The 19,739-nt window shown below is 40.7% G+C and overlaps 1 protein-coding gene and 1 pseudogene across 1 annotated transcript; both read left to right on the top strand.

The window, feature by feature from the left end:
* Nucleotides 1–205: 205 nt before the first annotated feature.
* On the top strand, nucleotides 206–3,608 carry LOC103483032 (pyruvate kinase 1, cytosolic-like). Its single transcript, XM_051090426.1, has 5 exons — nucleotides 206–698; nucleotides 1,713–1,857; nucleotides 2,132–2,220; nucleotides 3,137–3,276; nucleotides 3,431–3,608. Exons 1-4 carry the CDS (start codon nucleotides 645–647, stop codon nucleotides 3,149–3,151), a joined length of 303 nt encoding a protein of 100 aa, XP_050946383.1. The 5' UTR covers nucleotides 206–644; the 3' UTR covers nucleotides 3,152–3,276; nucleotides 3,431–3,608.
* A 7,976-nt stretch (nucleotides 3,609–11,584) lies between these two features.
* Nucleotides 11,585–12,330, top strand: LOC127150878 (putative cytochrome c biosynthesis ccmC-like mitochondrial protein; annotated as a pseudogene).
* Nucleotides 12,331–19,739: the final 7,409 nt, after the last annotated feature.

The following is a 19,739-nucleotide window of genomic DNA, read 5'->3' on the forward strand; positions in this document are numbered from 1 at the left end:
AATTATTTATTCTAAATTAGTTCTATTTTTGCTCCAATAAATACTGAATTAAAATAAAAAATGTGTAATTTGGACGAGATGTTAAACAAAAAAATCACAAAAACATTTAAATTTATTTATGTTTATAAATAAATGTTTTATTTTTTATACGTTACAAGTCATATTACACTATTTCAAATTTCAAAAAGAACTTCATTTTCTCTTCTTCAAATTTCAAAAAGAACTTTATTTTCTCTTCTTCGAAAACCCTCCCTTCACAGCTTCTCTCTCATTTCTAATTCCTTCGTCTTTCTTCTCAACTGCAAATCTCTCTCTCCTCCTCCCCTTCTCTCTCGCTCTCTTGTCTCCTTCGTCTTCCTCATCTTCACTCTTCCTATCTCTCAATTTCCATTCTCTAAAATGAAGCATGCACCCAAGAAACCCTATTTTGCTATATACCCATGTCGCCGATCCACTGCCATCTTCTATTCCTAGCGCTAACGGTGCCGGAATCAAGGGCGGCAGACCCCTCGGAAACCTACGTCGTCTTCCAAAGAAAATGCTTCACCGTCCGGTCCCAATTCCATGGTTCCCGATTCCAAACCCTCGCCGACTAAGGTGAAGAGCCTGCTCCCTCTTCTAACCCACTTAAGCGGAAGCTCAGTATGGAGACCGTTCTTGAGAATTCCATCCCTGGGTCGTCTGATTCTATTGCGAAGGTAATTTACCTGGTGTAATTATGGGGTTTTTGGTATATTTTTGTCTTAATTTGGGTGGTGAAATGACATTTTCCTGTAATATGAAAAATTAATTTGGTCTTATGCTGAATCATCTCACAGATTAGAGAAGATGTAAAATCTGGTGTAGGAAATTTAACAGAGGTGTGTGTATCCACAATGGCAGATGTTACTCGGCTTCTAATACTAAAGCATGAAAAAAGATAAACTTTAATAAAGATTAAAAAATGTTTGACACTTTATAGTCTTGATTTGTGTCATAGACTTCTTAAAGCATGAAGTCTCTTATCATGATACTGTGAAAAATTGCATGCCTTTAGTAGTTCATGGTCTCCACTATTCTTCCTTTTCATGGTTAACCTTTTAAAATGAATTGAATACAATTTTAAACACCATCTTTATAATCTCAGAATAATTATGCAGGGTTTATCAGAATAATTATGTTTGTTTTTCAGATATACTGAATATTACTTTGATTACTCGTTCATTTTGATTTCTGTTTTTAGTCGATTATGGCGGCTCACTTTGGAAATTTCTGTTATGCCTGTTAAGTCTCTCTAATTGATTGCTTGCAATTAGCTTATACAACCTTAACATGATTGGTAGCTCATAGTATTTTTTGATGCTGACTGGTGACTTTAGATCATAGCTACATGATAGTAAAAAACAAGATTGACTTCCTCTCTCTGTCACATGCTAGATATGTGGAAGATGTTCGAGAAGTATTATTTCCTTGCATTGAGTCTTCACTTTAAACAAATGATCGGCTGTGGGTGATTTGACTGTGTTGATTATTACAATAGAGGATTTTGATTGCTAAATTAAATTTTTATTTAGGCTCGACAATTTCTTTCTAAGCTAGGTGACCTTAACCAAACTCAAATATTTGCAAAGATTGAAAGTGTAGAGGGAAGTCATTGTTAGCTCACTTTTTACTCGTATTCTTTACCATGGTTACCTTGGGATCGATTATTTCTGTTTTCTACATTGTTACAGGTGTTTTTGCTTCAGAAAACTGCCCTTTATAGATGTAATATGGCTGGAAAGCCTGCTGTTTTAACTCGTGTGGTAGACAGCATGACTAACAACTTGAGACCTACACGTGCAGTAGCTACTGATGTTGCCAATGCTGTACTTAATGGTGAGTTATTCAATTTTTAAATCTCCTATTGTTTAAAGACCGAAGATGTAGGGATTTTTTAAGTCATGGTTCTTTTAAATCCCTCTCTACCTTCTAAAGCCACATATCTGATAATAACTGATGCTGAAGATTGGGTTGAACTTTTTAAAATTTATCTATTTTATGTTCAATTGTATCATTATATTTAGTATAAATCAGGGTTCTTAGTTCCATTCCTGACTGGGGGTATGATTGTATGACGTTTTTTATAACCTGTCTTCTCATGAGTGTGCAGGAAGTGATGCAATTATTCTTGAGGCTGAGACATTGCATGGATTACATCCAGTAGAAACCGTTTCAAGCGTTAGTAGAATATGTGCTGAGGTAATTTGTGTGTATGAGATAGAAACACAGTTTTTAAACCTAAGCTTTATGTAGTATAAGGTATTTCCATTACTTTTTCATTAATGAATTAATGAAGGAACAACTTTCATTTGGAGAAAACGAACATTTAACGTGAGGTCATGAGTGCACTAAAAGGACTAGAAAAGGGCCCATTAAAGGGAAGTAGAAGGAAAACACAAACCCTTGTGGAGAAAGGATAAAGTTACCAGTAAAACAAAGGAATATCTCTAAAACTGGAGGCTGTTATGGCCAAAGAAAATGCTGCATGCTTTCCGTTATAACCACTATTTAGTGCTGCATTCTTTTGTTACTCTGTTGAGTCTCTTTCGGTAAGTTTCTCCCCTACAAAAAGAACTAAAAAGTTTCTTTGATACTATTTAAAGTAAAAAGAGAAGGGAAAACATTCTAAAGTCTTGCTACGGTTATCAATGGTTATCAACGGGATCTTCATTTTCGCCCCCTCCTTCTATCACTCTAACATATACTTGTAATTGGAACTGTCAAAGAACCTGCTACGGTTGCTCCTGAACTCCAAAATCTTGAAATAGGTCAGGTTGAGGAGTCAACTGCCTCAGCTTGTGGACCTCAGATGCTAGTTATTCGAATCAATTGTGGATGGATAGAGTATTTGTTGTTTCATCAATGGATTGGATGTGATGCAACAAACATGTTTAGGTGGGAATTAGAAAATGCGTGTTTAAATCTCACGGGACTGTAGACTAGAGATTAAAGTATTGGGTTTTGACAAAGTTTATAACTTACAACCTATTTAACTAGTATACATTATATGTTCCAAAGTCATGGTTCTTCACTTTACCTCAAGTCTTTAAACCGCTTCAAAACATTTACATTACTTCATATCATGTCATCCTTACCTCTCATCGACATCTTGCAGACAAATTTGTTTTAGAGAAGAGGACTGATCCTCCAAAATGGGACCTTTTGAAACCTGTTCCATTTGCCATCGATGCGAGGCCACTAGAAACCATGCTTGGGCAGAGTTCTGATGTCCATTATATGCACATTTGTACAAAGGTCAGCATTCAATCGGTTATTGTAGAGGTTGAAAAGAGCTCTTTCACAGCTTTTGTACTATTAGAAGATGCTTAAATTTGTATCTCTACGATTAATTTTTTCATTTCAGCTGTGATCTTACATTTGAATTTCACTTTCTTTTTTGCAATTTCAGGATTGTTCTTTGAGGACAGACCAAAAACATGGTGGTGTTGTTGAGTGAAGGAAGAGTCTGATAAGAGGCAAGTGTTTTTCTTTAATTGAAAATAAAGGAGTTTTTTTTTTTTTTTTCAAGTTATGTAAGATGATAGTATTTTCAAGCTTATCTATTTCCCACTTCCTTAAATCATAAATTGTCTTTGATGCTAGGCTTCATTACATTTTAGATAGAATTAAATTGGGTGATGGTTAGAAATAGCACCAAAAGTTCTCCATCTTTCACAAATAATACCCTTTTTTACTAGACTATCTTCGGATTGAATATATCGAGATCAAAACAAATACTTTTAAAAGTGACATGTTTGAATGGTCAATTTTGTTCTTGGAGTAAGGACAATGCTCGAATAAGGAGAAATATAAGACTTATGGAATAAAAGTTTTGAAGGTTTTCTAGTTGAGGTTTAAAAGCATTTGAGAAACCCTTGGTCATGGATTCGAGTTGAATTAGGGAAAGTACGATCGCATGATCGATCTTAAACAGTGCAAAATTTTACGACTTTCTTTTAAATTATGTATATATTTTTTTAAAATTTTTAGTTTAACCTCTTTAATAAAATTTGATAGAAATTCTTGTTTTCTTTATGTAGGAATAAAGGGAAATGACGTATAGCCGAACATGGAACCTTTGCTAGTAAGGGAAGGTTTTCTGTTCTTTTTTTTTTCCATCTTTAGAATCTTGGTTAAAATTCTTTGAGGACAAAGCAAAGTTTTAAGTCGGGGGTGGGGTTATAGCCTTGCATGTTCCATGTCGTTTAGAAAATTTCATTTTGCAAAAAATGCCCAAATTTTAAAAATTTTAAAATTCTTTATTCTTAGAATAAATACCATGCCTACTTTGTTTTTTAGCTTAGAAAAGCATGTCTGCCTAACCTTTGAGCATGAAGCTCAGGTTTGTGATTGTGTTTGTGTTTGTTATTTGAATATCTTAAATATGTTTAAAATGCATATTTTGATAGCTTAGAAATGAGTAGAAGACATGCTATCCATTTTCTGAATATTGTGATTACTGTATATACTTAATAATGTGTTACTGAAAACATGACCTAACCAAAACAACACTTGCCTAGCCCTTTGAGTTTAGCCAGTTAGGTTAAGTAGAATGCGTTGTGCTCCCTCAGTATCAGAACATGTGTGGGGAACTCTTCACTTTTGGCCTAACCAAAACCAGACTTGCCTCGCTCTTAGAGTTTAGCCGGTTAGGTCAAGTAGAATGCGTTGGGCTCCCTCAGTATCAGTACTTGTGTGGGGAACTCTTCACTTTTGGCCTAACGAAAACCAGACCTGCCTCACCCTTAGAGTTCAGCCGGTTAGGTCAAGTAGAATGCGTTGGGCTCCCTCAGTATCAGAGCTTGTGTGGGGAACTCTTCACTTTTGGCCTAACTAAAACCAGACCCGCCTCGCCCTTAGAGTTCAGCCGGTTAGGTCAAGTAAAATGCGTTGGGCTCCCTCAGTATCAGAGCTTGTGTGGGGAACTCTTCACTTTTGGCCTAACCAAAACCAGACCCGCCTCGCCCTTAGAGGTCAGCCGGTTAGGTCAAGTAGAATGCGTTGGGCTCCCTCAGTATCAGAGCTTGTGTGGGGAACTCTTCACTTTTGGCCTAACCAAAACCAGACCCGCCTCGCCCTTAGAGTTCAGCCGGTTAGGTCAAGTAGAATGCGTTGGGCTCCCTCAGTATCAGAGCTTGTGTGGGGAACTCTTCACTTTTGGCCTAACCAAAACCAGACCTGCCTCGCCCTTAGAGTTCAGCCGGTTAGGTCAAGTAGAATGCGTTGGGCTCCCTCAGTATCAGAGCTTGTGTGGGGAACTCTTCACTTTTGGCCTAACCAAAACCAGACCTGCCTCGCCCTTAGAGTTCAGCCGGTTAGGTCAAGTAGAATGCGTTGGGCTCCCTCAGTATCAGAGCTTGTGTGGGGAACTCTTCACTTTTGGCCTAACCAAAACCAGACCTGCCTCGCCCTTAGAGTTCAGCCGGTTAGGTCAAGTAGAATGCGTTGGGCTCCCTCAGTATCAGAGCTTGTGTGGGGAACTCTTCACTTTTGGCCTAACCAAAACCAGACCTGCCTCGCCCTTAGAGTTCAGCCGGTTAGGTCAAGTAGAATGCGTTGGGCTCCCTCAGTATCAGAGCTTGTGTGGGGAACTCTTCACTTTTGGCCTAACCAAAACCAGACCTGCCTCGCCCTTAGAGTTCAGCCGGTTAGGTCAAGTAGAATGCGTTGGGCTCCCTCAGTATCAGAGCTTGTGTGGGGAACTCTTCACTTTTGGCCTAACCAAAACCAGACCTGCCTCGCCCTTAGAGTTCAGCCGGTTAGGTCAAGTAGAATGCGTTGGGCTCCCTCAGTATCAGAGCTTGTGTGGGGAACTCTTCACTTTTGGCCTAACCAAAACCAGACCTGCCTCGCCCTTAGAGTTCAGCCGGTTAGGTCAAGTAGAATGCGTTGGGCTCCCTCAGTATCAGAGCTTGTGTGGGGAACTCTTCACTTTTGGCCTAACCAAAACCAGACCTGCCTCGCCCTTAGAGTTCAGCCGGTTAGGTCAAGTAGAATGCGTTGGGCTCCCTCAGTATCAGAGCTTGTGTGGGGAACTCTTCACTTTTGGCCTAACCAAAACCAGACCCGCCTCGCCCTTAGAGTTCAGCCGGTTAGGTCAAGTAGAATGCGTTGGGCTCCCTCAGTATCAGAGCTTGTGTGGGGAACTCTTCACTTTTGGCCTAACCAAAACCAGACCTGCCTCGCCCTTAGAGTTCAGCCGGTTAGGTCAAGTAGAATGCGTTGGGCTCCCTCAGTATCAGAGCTTGTGTGGGGAACTCTTCACTTTTGGCCTAACCAAAACCAAACCTGCCTCGCCCTTAGAGTTCAGCCGGTTAGGTCAAGTAGAATGCGTTGGGCTCCCTCAGTATCAGAGCTTGTGTGGGGAACTCTTCACTTTTGGCCTAACCAAAACCAGACCTGCCTCGCCCTTAAGAGTTCAGCCGGTTAGGTCAAGTAGAATGCGTTGGGCTCCCTCAGTATCAGAGCTTGTGTGGGGAACTCTTCACTTTTGGCCTAACCAAAACCATACCTGCCTCGCCCTTAGAGTTCAGCCGGTTAGGTCAAGTAGAATGCGTTGGGCTCCCTCAGTATCAGAGCTTGTGTGGGGAACTCTTCACTTTTGGCCTAACCAAAACCAGACCTGCCTCGCCCTTAGAGTTCAGCCGGTTAGGTCAAGTAGAATGCGTTGGGCTCCCTCAGTATCAGAGCTTGTGTGGGGAACTCTTCACTTTTGGCCTAACCAAAACCAGACCTGCCTCGCCCTTAGAGTTCAGCCGGTTAGGTCAAGTAGAATGCGTTGGGCTCCCTCAGTATCAGAACTTGTGTGGGGAACTCTTCACTTTTGGCCTAACTAAAACTAGACCTGCCTCGCCCTTAGAGTTCAGCCGGTTAGGTCAAGTAGAATGCGTTGGGCTCCCTCAGTATCAGAGCTTGTGTGGGGAACTCTTCACTTTTGGCCTAATCAAAACCAGACCTGCCTCGCCCTCTCGCCTTTAGAGTTGAGCCGGTTAGGTCAAGTAGAATGCGTTGAGCTCCTTCAGTATCAGAACTTGTGTGGGGAACTGTTCATTTTTGGCCTAATTAAAACCAGACCTGCCTCGCCCTTAGAGTTCAGCCGGTTAGGTCAAGTAGAATGCGTTGGACTCCCTCAGTATCAGAGCTTGTGTATGAAACTCTTCACTTTTGGCCTAACCAAAACCAGACCTTCCTTGCCCAAAGAGTTCAGCTGGTTAGGTCAAGTAGCATGCGTTGGGCTTCCTCAGTATCAGAACTTGTGTGAGGAACTTTTCACTGTTGGCCTAATGAAAACCAGACCTGCCTTGCCCTTAGAGTTTAGCCGTTTAGGACTTTTCACTTTTGGCCTAACCAAAACCATATCTGCCTTGTCCTTAGAGTTTAGTCGGTTAGGTCAAATAGAATGCATGCAATTCTAGTGGAATGTTCTTATAAAAAATTAAAGTTTGCTGAGTTTGAGATTGTATATGGAAATAAATGTATGTTTTCCCTTTAAATTGTTATGAAATTGCATTTCTTTTTTATTTGAGTCAAATTCTTATTTTGACTCTTGAAAATGTTCTTACTTCATGTTTTTGTAATGTTGAATGAGTGAAACAATGTTAGGGTTTGAAATCTTGGAGGAATGTTGGGATGAGGATTTAGGAATTAATTCCTCTTTCTTTGAAGAATCTGAATCTATATAAAGGTCTTCTTCTCTGTTTCCAATCATTTGTGGTAATCTTGTAGGTTCTTTAATTTTCGATGGAAATTCTAAGATACTCTGAGATAATTCTTGCTTTCTTAATAGGTTTTTTTGCTTGTTTTCATGCCATTGTTGATTGTTTCTTTGTTGATTATCAACTATTATTCCAATTGGATCTGAAACCCAAAGAGAAATCTTTTTGTATAATTAAGAGATTCTTCCACGTTAATTTTCTAATTACTACACAGGTGCTCTATCTTGAAATGCAAATGACTAACTTAAGTTACTCTCCACCTTACAGTCATGCAAATCTCAGATCTCTAAAAAATTTTCCTCTTTTGTTTCAATTGTACATAAGAGAAGAAATAGAAGATTTCTGAAGGTAGAACAATCAATAAGTAGAAGAAGATGAAGAGAAAGGTTAGTGAAAGAAGAAAGAACACAAAGGTTAACTGGTTTTGTTAGGTTTATCTTCTTTATTGCTTTTCAATCTGTGTGAAGAATTTTACTAAATGAACTCTCTCAACTTCATTTATGACTTCTTTTGAATGTAGAAATTTAAAAGATGTGCTTCAACAATGAGCCTAATGGTTACATCAGAAAATAGGTATTCTGTTTTGATTTCTTTTTGTCTAACCAAGCATGTCGAAGCATTGCCAGAGGTATGGATCTTGACAATATAGGTTTCTGTTTTCTCAGTTTTTTTTTTCTAATGAAGTGATGCCTATTATCTATGTGTTTTATTATGTTTGTGAAACTGGTGATTCTTAGTTAGATATATTATGCTCTAGTTATCACAATATATATTGATTTTTACTTGTTTGATTCTGAAATCATTCAATAACCCTTTTTCTCTCAATGTTTGAAATCCCCACATCACATTTGACTTATTTGTCAACTAAAGAGCCTGCATGAATATTGATTGAGATATTAGGAAGCTTCTATTTTTCTTTCGTGCTTCCAACTTAGCATTGATTGACAAATTTGCATGGAGGGTATTGTGAGCTCTATTTGAACAAAAATGTGATTAATCACTTTTGCTTGCTTGTGTTCTTGAGTTTCCTTTCTTAGCTTGAACGTTATTTCAAATTTTCAAGTTTTAAAACATGACATAACAAAAGGAAACGTTAACAAGCAAGAAAAAACAGTACACACACACACACACACACACACACACATATATATATATGTGAATATGTGAGTCTAAATTCATGTAGTTTCGTTTGCAAACTTTCAAGAATGAACTGACTCAATTGAATTTCAATTTTGTTCGTTCCAATTGCATGATTGAGTTCGATTTCTAAAAGATGTAGATTGGAAAAGGTGGTGAGTTAACATGAAAAGGAAGAATCGGAACAAGGACCCTACCTATTTCTTATCTTAGATGAGGAAGTAGTTTATCGAGGGAAGGTTAGATATAGGATGTATGGAAGGTTCATCGGATAGGTATGAATAAGCTTTTCCGAGTTATGGGATTCCCTTTCCTTCTTTTTCTCTGATCTCCACCCCACCAGAGGCTAGAACGACGGAGTTGACTTACGAGTCCCACGTAGCGCTTAGAGATCTTCTTCCCTTGTTCATTGATCATTTGACCTCACAAAACAAGGGTCGGACATCAGACACCAAGTGAAAGATGCACAGGGAGTCCCACTAGGCGGGCAGGGGTCCAAAGAATGCAGATATCCCTTAATATGGATAGTCCTTCGGACAGGTCAAATTCTCTCTTTCCCAAAAATCGTATAATCAATGAGTTCTCAATTTCTTGATAGTTTCCTCTCTCAAATTCACTAATTAAGCTACTCCAGATGAGTAGTCTGAAAACCTTTGTCTAGGGAAGCAAAGCGACTTCCAAGGTGCGAAGCAGCTCGACTAAGAAGGAGAGGAGTGTAGAGTGCAAGGATGACCTTTCTTCCTTAAGGAACCTTGAAAAAAGGTATTCTCATTTACAAAGATCAAGCCTAGGTCTTGCATTTTTTCCATGAGAAGTGGAACCCTCTACTGGGGTGCTGAGAACGATAATGTACGAGTCAGTCCGCAAAAAACTCACAACTACTACGTGGGCTTCTTCATCCTAATCCGGAATCCTAATCGAATTTTCGAAAATTCCATCATCCATCCCATGAAAGGGAAATGGAATTGATTATGTATAATAATCAGCGGCTTTGAAAGGAGTGCAAAAGCAAAATCAAGCTCCAGATGAGTTGAACGAGACTAGAAGCTTTACCGTCTTCTTTCGGAGCAAGAAGCCTCATCCCTGATTATTTCCTTTTATTCATTCCTAGTTTCAGGTCTTCTTTAGTTTGAATTCCTGGATCGCTCTTTCATTCTTGAGGTTATTAGATAAGTGGCTTAAAAGGAGAAAGAATGGTCAAAATGCCGTAGGTATTAGCTTAAATTCTTCAAATGCAAGGTTTCTCCTTAAGAGTTGCCTCGGTCCTACGTAGCTTAATAGACTACGTCTTCCTATGCCTTTCATCATAAAGAATATGATCATTCCTTTGATTTTCAGGTAGACTTTTGAGAGCAGGAAGACAGCTAATTGTGCTGGTTGGAGTGTCCAACGAGTATCTGGATCTCCCCCTTATTCCTTTGAGGAGGATGACCTCAAACCTTTTTTCTGAAATGCGCTTGCTTTAGTACCTCCTCTTGGCACTGTTCATAATGATCCTTGTCATTATTGAAGTGCATTTGAACTTCTAAGTCGATCCTTTGGTGGAATCTTCCTCTTTTCAACACCAAGGGCCATAGTGCATAATCGTAGTTATGGTCTCCTTCTTCCCTGTGTATAAGAATCTTCCTTTCTTCTTAAATTCTTTGAGCCTCGGGGAGGGCTTTCTATCCTTTTTGATAGGTATGAAGGCAAAGTTGAGGAGATTCAACCCAGCCTCTCTGCTTGTAATTAAGAAATGAAACTACCACGGATTAGGATGTTGTCCTCCGCTTGCTCTTTCTTTCCTCGAGCAACTGAAACTCATATGGAGCTTGATTTTGCTTATTATTTCGAGGAAGCAAATAATAGGATCCAAACCCTCTTTTTGTTCTTCCTCTAAAGCAAAAGCCAGATCGGGATTTTCCTCTTGTGAGAAATGGACATGATACCTTCTTACGAAAAGACAATTGTACCAAATAGCTGGGTTTGTAATTAGGTTCTGCGTTGAAGACCTTATTTGTAAAGCTCTCCAGAAAAAGGCAAAGGTTTTTAGACTACTCCGAAGGAGGGACGGAAGTAGCTCGACCATAGGAAGAGGCTCTGTAGGAGTTTCATTTTGATGCTTCACTCAATTTTTTGAGGTTGGAAAAGAACTGAAGGGGCATGACCGACCCATGGGGTGTGGCTCATGGTGGTGAAGCTAGTGGGTATCTCATTACCTATGAGAATCGTACATTCATACTCTGAAGAAAGGTTTTCTCGTATTTGGCATCCAGCCTGCACGACGTCTAAGATGGTTAGTAATTTCTTCATGCCTTGCTCAGCTTCTTCCTGATTCCCGAACTAACTTGACAAAGTTAAGAGCAATCCATCAAATCATAGGAGAGGGTCGGCAGAGGTCAGAGAATGAGAGTTGGACTAGCCGAATATCACCCTACTTCCTTCAATATCAGACTTCTATTGGTTAGATCTTTCCTAGCCTTTCTCTTTCCTCGATCCGAGAAGAATGCCTATGAATGTGGTTTCGATCCTTCCGGTGATGCTAGAAGTCCTTTCGATATCAGATTTTATCTTGTTTCCATTTCTTCAAACTTTTCTTTTTCGGTATGCCACTCCCTGGGAAGAAGAAGGCACGAGCTCTGCGAAAACAAACAAAAGGGGGGAAATTCTCATTTCTTGTCTATTGAATATAGATGTCTTTCTTGTTCCACTAGCTAGGACCAAATTCGAAGATGTCTCTTTCCTTATTACAACCTTCATTTTTTATGTCAAAGACCAGAAGCTATGCGCAAATTATCATTGGATCTCGGTTGTTATTAACAGCGATGGCTATTCATTTAAGTCTTCGGGTAGCACCACTAGATCTTCAACAAGGTGGAAATTCTCGTATTCTGTATGTACATGTTTCTGCGGTTTGGATGAGTATTCTTGTTTATATCGCTACGGCTATCAACACTTTCTTCTTCCTATTAACAAAACATCTCCTGTTTCTTCGCTCTTTCGGAACCGATACAGAAATGAGTGCTTTTTTTACCTTGTTGACTTTAGTGACTGGAGGGTTTCAGGGAAGACCTATGTAGGGCACCTTTTGGGTGTGGGATGCTCGTTTAACCTCCATATTCATCTCGTTCCTTATTTACCTGGGTGCACTATGTCTTCAAAAGCTTCCTGTCGAACAGGCTTCTATTTGAATCCGTCTTGGACTGATCGATATACCAATAATCAAGTTTTCAGTCAACTGGTGGAATACATCGCATCAACTTGGGAACATTAGCGGATCTGGTACATTAATACATGTTCCTATGCCCATTCCAATCTTATCTAACTTTGCTAACTTTCCCTTAGCAACTCGCATCTTCTTCGTTTTGGAAACACATCTTCCTATTCCATTTTTTCCGAATCTCCTTTCACGGAAGAAATCTCAGCTTTTTATGCTAAAATGACATTAGCAGGCTCAAAGAATCCCATGGAGCGGTAAAGCCACCCCTTCCACTCCCTGTACCTAATAGTTCAAATCGTTCTGCTAGCGCACGCGTCCTACTCTCAGTTACCTCTTAAGTCAAGACCTTATTAGGAAAAAACCACTCTTGGGCATCTGCGAACCCTCTCGTTCGACAACCTCATCTTCACTAGTTCTTTTTATCCTCTTCTTTTTGCTGTCGATTCCCCTGTGCTGCTTACTAACTAATTACTAAGCAAGAATCTTTGACCTTGCTACCCAGACTGCTTTCTCTTTAGTAGTCTTTCTATGCCGATTGATGATGATAATGGCAGCATAAGATCTTTTACATAGCCTCAGACTTATCTCTTTCACCTGGATGTCCCCTTTCTTTCTTAGAGGCTATTCCTTCGAGATCCACTATTGGGATGTCAAACAAAAAGAATGAAGAAACTCTCTTCCCTTATTTACACCGGTCCCTTGATGAACAAACCGCTGACGCTTCCTCTTTCCCTTCAGCCTTAGCCCCTACTTTGATTCATTTTTCTCGGTCGTATGAGCTACTTTGTGCCTATCGCTTCTTCGCCCCTCTCCCCCCCCTCTCTCTCTTTCTACAAGATAATACAAGACAAGAATGAGAGAGCTACGTGCGAGAATGAAGATCGAATTCAACTCTAATTTTGCTTACTCGTAAACATACTCAATTACGCCTAGCCTTCTCGTTCATGATCCGACTGGTCCGGAGGTTTTTCAATAACTAGACTCAAAACGAAAGGATCAAAGAATTATCTCAGAATTTGAGAGCGAAAGACATTATATTTATCTCATTTTCTTTTTTGAAATAACTCGACTCAAAATGATAAGTCTCAAAGAATGATCGAAGCGACTGAAAATTAAGGAATTATCCTTTATTTATCGGCCTTTCTTTTTTGAAATAACTCGACTCAAAATGTAAGGAGAGGAGCAAAGAATTTGCAAACTCCTTATCAAAGAATGATCAAAATCCATATTAAAAAATTAGTGAATTTGAGGTTCATCTCACGCAAATTCATTGCGCCTGATAATTGAAACATTGACCAAGAAACTGAGGGCTCGAAATGAAAGACGTTCAGATGTCTCTCAAATTCTTTGACCGCTTCGAAGGAGTCATGGAATTCCACACTCAAATAGCTCAACTGAAAGGTGCGAAGCAGTTCAACTAAGAAGGAGTCAATGAACAAGGATTGCGAGGAGTTGCAAAATTCTTGCTCCTTTTTAGGAGCGCAAGTACAGAAATCGGAGGAGTTTCCATATTTGATTTGATCCACTAAGTCAAAGATGGAACTAGAAGACGAGACTAAATCAATGAACAAAGAGGGGAGAAGAGAGAAACGACTATTCATGATCGATGTTATTGGCTCTTCTGAAGAGGAAGGGTTCAAAGAGATTATGGCAGATTATGTTCACCAAGAAATGATCTGAAATTGGATCTTGGTCTATTCTATTTGAGATTCTTCCTTTTCATCTCCATCAAAATGTAATGTAATGAGAGTGTGGATTCTCAATTGTAACATCCCATTTCTCGAGATCCCACAGCATGCAGCAACTAGTTGTAAGAAATAGGGGGGAGTCTCAAGAGAGATTTCAAGTATGCAGTGAGGAGTGATAAGTAGCCATACCATACTTCACTCGACCTAAGCAATGCCCATCACATGCCTTTCTTGGTTGGACCAACCAAACCTGCGATTTTCGTCTTCCTTCATCGGGAGAGCAAGAACAAGTCTCTCTTTTTTTTTTTTTTTTGGGGGGGGGGGGGGAGTAGAGCAGTCAAAGAAGAAAGCAAAGAAAATGATTGTTCTCAAATGGCTATTCCTCACAATTGCTCCTTGTGATGCAGTGGAACCATGGGAATTAGAATCTCAAGATGCAGCAAAACCTATGATGCAAGGAATAATAGACTTACATCACGATATCTTTTTCTTCCTCATTTTGATTTTTGTTTTCGTATCACGGATCTTGGTTCGCGCTTTATGGCATTTCCACTATTCAAAAAAGAAAATACCGCAAAGGATTGTTCATGGAACTACTATCGAGATTCTTTGGACTATTTTTCCTAGTATCATTCTGATGTTCATTGCAATACCATCCTTTGCTCTCTTATACTCAATGGACGAGGTAGTAGTAGATCCATCCATGACTATCAAAGCTATTGGACATCAATGGTATCAGAGTCAGCGAGAAAGGATAGGGGAGACCCTAACCGAGAAGGGATCCACGACGGGGAAAGCAGAGTCAGCGAGAAAGAATGAATAAGTCACAATCTACCTAGGAAAGATAACAAGGACATCGAGAGAGCTATCTAATTCATTCTCTCTTCACTTCGCTATGCTTTGTTCACTCTCTTCATTTAAGCGAGTAAACTTCTATAAATCACTACTGATAGTAGATTCAGTGCTACTTGTCGAACCAATCCTCTCAACATATGTCTATCCAATTTTTTTGTGTTCAGTGTACCGCTTTATTTTCCTGTCCTGTACCGGTTTGTGGTAGTTTCATTATCTTTGTCAACTAGATTTGAGAACAGTGCCTGAACTGAACTACTACTGGCTTAGCTGCCTAGCTACTAATAACTTGGCACCCGTCCTGCCACTATAGTAGAAAGAGTAGTTATAGGATTCCACTTAGGGCACACTTGTTAGCTACAGTTCCCATTTGTCTTGTAAAGAACTAGAATTGCCCGCAGTTATGAGACTAGCTCCCTTGGCCAAACTCTTGCTCCTTAGATTCACAAACTGAAGGGGATGAAAGTTGCATTAGCTACTTACTTCTATTAGAGTTAGACAAGGCCTTGACTCTCTGCCTTCCTATATCATACTTGGGAACTACTAGATCTAAGTTCGAAATATCGACCTTAGTTCAAGTCCTAGCCTGAATTGAACTCCTTACTGATATTGTTTGTGGGGTGTTAGGGTAGTCTACTTGCAGGTTGATAAGTCAGGTAGCGAAGCCTAAGATTAGATGACTAGTTTGTTTCACTTCAGTTCCCCGCCGTCGTCCCCTATATGAAAGCATGGAAAGGTATCCAGAAAGCACATTCACAGCTATGAGATAGGTGCCCTCTCACCTAATACCCGCTACTAAGAATTGAAAGTAGCATAATCGGGTATAGAACTCCAGATCCACGAATAGCCGCAGGCAAGCACCTTTCACAAGCAAGTAACTAGCTTCCACCTTTCTAAATAGCAAGGCGCGAAAGCCTGAGCCTTTCCTATAGCTTCTACTTAGACTTAGCAACCCAAATCAAGGTTTTGATTCCTTAGCTGTCGAGCTACTCAAGCTAGTAAGCTAGTATACATGCATTTGCCCGATTGCTTTAAGAGAAGCTTGACCTCCACCTTGTCCTTACCAAAACTATGGAACTCATCTTAAAAGTCGATTTTCTAGATCAAAACGTTCACTCTGAGAATAAGGGTATAAAAGTGAACCACCTAGAATCGATCCATGGCCACTAAACAAAAGAAGTCCTTTACCACTAGGCAACCGTCTTTACCCGCCTTAACCGATCGAGGCTCGGACATGCCAACAGCCAATACTGACTCCTTTCCCTGGGACAGCTAAAAAAAACTAATACGACTTGTGAATCCCGGTCCGTGGTAGTTTAATTTCCGACTACCCTTAGGACTGACGAAATTCACAATAAATAGACAGAAGTTATGACAACCATAGCCACAAGCCTTCTTTCGTCAAGGCTTTTGAGGCTCCTCAGGCTTTCAAGCGAATAGACTTAGAGGGCATATACCGAACCTGGCCTCTTTTCCTAAGTCGAAGTGAGAAAGGTTCTATAGAGAGATCACCGAATTCACCTTCTGAATGGAGATGAAAAAGGAAAGGAAACAATTCCCCTTGTGTTGAGGATAGATCGATCTGCTCTTACGCTTGCTTTCGTAGACCTACTTTCTTGCTAATAGGAGAAGCGGGATAAGTAGGACAGGGAGATGTAGGGCACCGTCCACTGATAGAGTTGCTTGAGCTCTTGGAGCTAGTATGAGCATCTTCATCTTCCTAGCTAGCCAGTCCAAGCTGAGGAATTTAGGCCCCCACTCCCGTCTCGGGTGTTAAGGCTCATCGATATAAGGAAGAACTTTCCAATCAAGGGCAAGCACCGCTCCGTCTTCCGCGTAGTGGGCTCGATAGAGATGGCCTACTTTATTTGAACTTCATACTATATAAATAAGGCATCCCCCAGACCTAAATGGCTATACCTATATCTGACCTTCTAACCACTGAAAGTTCGATCTCTTAAGACCCACAAAGGTTTTTAGACTACTCCGAAGGAGGGACGAAAGTAGCTCGACCATAGGAAGAGGGGGCGGAAGAAAAGAAAGTGAAAGTGTAGGCTTTCTCCAAACCTACTGGAATAAGACGACTCCGCTAATGAATATGGAATAGAAAGCCTAGGATCATGAATTCCACTCAAACTTATGGCCTCAGACTTGTTTATGGAACTGAACTTAGGCTTTCGTATTATTTTGAGGTTAACAAGTCCAACAAGAAGAAAGTTCAGTTAGTTATAGATAAGATATAAGGAAGAAAGAGGAAAGCCTAGGAATCAAAAGATCATAATATCTTGATAGGTTAAAGAAGATTTCTTGTTTTCCTCTAAAGGTGAAGGTTGGTCCTTCCATTGCCTCTTTCTTCTAGGCTTTCCTATCTTTTTACTGTCCAAATCAAGGCGAAGATTAATTGAGTTGACCCTTGTTCATTGAGGCGGGGAGAGCGGGTTTCGGGCGTGAGCTCAGTATCGACTTAGAGTTTTTCGGTTCAAATCTCTTATTAGGGATCGATCTCCACGTTTTGAGCTTTCTCCCTTTCATTCATCAGAGTGAGAATCTCAGATCTTGACCGTAGGAATCGAGACGAGGCCACCGTGGAAGCTCTTTAGTCTCGGTGGGGGCCCTTACATAAGAAGGAAGACATCAGCTCGAACTTGACTGATATCTTCGAGTACCAGTGCTTGGGGTTTACGCTTTCTTCTCATTCTCGAAGTGACTTGGGAGATTAGGCTGTCCTCTTCTCGAGATTCGGTGTCGGCACATTTTTTGGGACCAAGGGTCCCTACTGACGTCGCTGACTCTCTCTGCGGCAGCAAGAGCAGAGGCAAGATCTTTCTAATTCTCTGAGTATAATTTAGTTTTGGCCCACGACCCCTCTACAAAGCAGAATACTTGATCCTTTTTCGACATCTCTCGAATGTCCAAGATGAACTCTTTAACCTAGTATGCTTTCCCTGTGTCTAAGTTCGAGCAGTTTTTGCAAGAAATTCGAGATGGAAGAACTGAGCCCACTCAATTTTCCTTATAATTGGTCTTCCCAAGTCTCAATGGTACATTGCCCATTTTTGATCTCCTTCACTTTCAACCTCCACCTTCGCTTCATCAGACAAATGCATGGAGGCTAATCTCACCGCTACGTGGCGTGGTTCCACTGGCTTGAAAGTATTCTTCCATATCTAAAATGCAATTTGAAAGTAGGATCGCGGTTCCCATTGAAGGCTTTGGTTTCCGGGATCTTGAACTTGCTTGGAAGAAGACATCCTTCATTCGGGGTTTGGTTCCCCTCGCATCTTTAAACTCACTTCTATCTCTAAATCTCGTATCTTGGCCTTGATTCTCTTTATCCTCGCTCTTATAGATCATTGAAGAAGGATTCTCTTCTGGGAAGAGTCTACACCCTCTTCCATGTGTGCGAGAGAGCTCGAGAAGCTACTTCCACGCTCAAAACTATACGGTAGCCAATAAAGATTTCAGTCCGTCTATTCGGGCATTCCATCTAATCCTTCAACCTTTGAATCCAAGCGCAAGGAAGCCCACGTAGCGGTAGAAGTCTGCAAAGCCAGAGGAGATCTCAGAAATCGAAGAAGGCGAAAGGGGTCGGAGCAAAAGGAGCAAACTAATAAATCTGCCCAGTTTCGAAAGAGACCGATTTGATAGCTCTTGAAAGGGAATTGAAGGAGAAAGGAAAGACCTAAGGAAGAGGAGGATGCCTCATACCGATCCGTGGTAGCTTAATTGTTCTTCTCCTTGTTGGAGAAGTTATCCTTGCTGAGCCTCATCTCTTTCTCAACCTCTTCTTCCTCTTGCTCTTTGACTTTTATCAACCTATCTTTATACTTTCTTGAGTAAATCATAAGAAACTCCTCAAAATCTGATGACTTCTTGCTTGAGGCTAGGTAATCTCTCTCCAACTCGGCCGGTGTAGTTGACTCTGTCTACCTCTTGCCTAGGTTCGAGAAACTGATCATTCCCATTTGACCGACTTCTACCCTTGCCGGTCCCATACTTTTCCTCAAGATATAATCCCGACCCCACTATCTTATTCTTTTTGGCTAGTCCTACGAAGACCGTTCTCGCTTTCAAATCCGACTCCTAACCCTGGGTCAAGGATATTCCAATCGGCTCACCTCTCCGTCTTATATCATATCTACCAGAAGGGAAAGAAGGAAAGAAGACTGATGACTCTTGATGGAACAAGGGGAGAGCTAGGCTACTTTCTGACGCAGACTGGGACTGATGGGACTTGAGACGGATGCCTCTTCGGACTACTACTCGGTTTAGACTTACACCCTATCCTACTCTTTTTCCTGACCTTTATGACCCAAAATCCCTCTTCTCATTTCCGGGAGCTCCTAATCCAATCCTTTCTCCGTGCTTAGTCCTATCTCTCTCTTGCTAGGGTGCGGAGCTGGCGGATTGACCGCGGTCTCTTTATCCGGATAGGTTATAAAAGAGACTACCCTCGTGGTTGCTGGTCTCCCATTTGTGAGGAACTAGAAAAGTCAAAACATCGGCTGACCAATCCCTTTATTGGATTGAACCTTGCTTCGACACCTTAGCTTGATCAAGTGGAGTTTGCTATCTTTTTTGAATCCAGAATCAGAGAGATATATGATTTTGATGAAGAGAGGAGGATATATAGATTTGTGTGCAAGAACCCGAGACGGCTTCGGTATCGTAGACATTGATATAAATAAGCAGTGGGCTACGGGGCTATGAGATCCTTCACTCAATCTTGGGAACTCCCTGAGCTTGGAAGCTAAACCAAAGCTAACCTTATAGGCTAGAAAGGGTATACCCACAGATCTATGTTCCTTTACATTTTAAGGCTACCAGCACCCGACTTACCAGAATGTCCCGTGGAAGCGCACAATGCAAGTCTTGCTTCGTTGAAAATGAAATTCCCAAGTTATCCACTTGCTTACTGGATTTCCCAAGCCAAATGGTGAAAGCATAGACATCCATCTTGATTCATTAGATTAGTGAATTTCAAGCTGAAGTGTGGAAGGAGACCTTGTTTCAGATCTTGGGAAGTCTAGTGGATTAAGTAAAAGAAAGAAAGGATAGGATAAAACGGAAGTAGTTGACGATTGTCCGCTATGCGTAGCTACGCATAGCTACGCTTCCGCTCTTGAG

This window comes from Cucumis melo, chromosome 9, assembly GCF_025177605.1.
Source record: "Cucumis melo cultivar AY chromosome 9, USDA_Cmelo_AY_1.0, whole genome shotgun sequence".
NCBI classification, from domain to species: Eukaryota; Viridiplantae; Streptophyta; class Magnoliopsida; order Cucurbitales; family Cucurbitaceae; genus Cucumis; species Cucumis melo.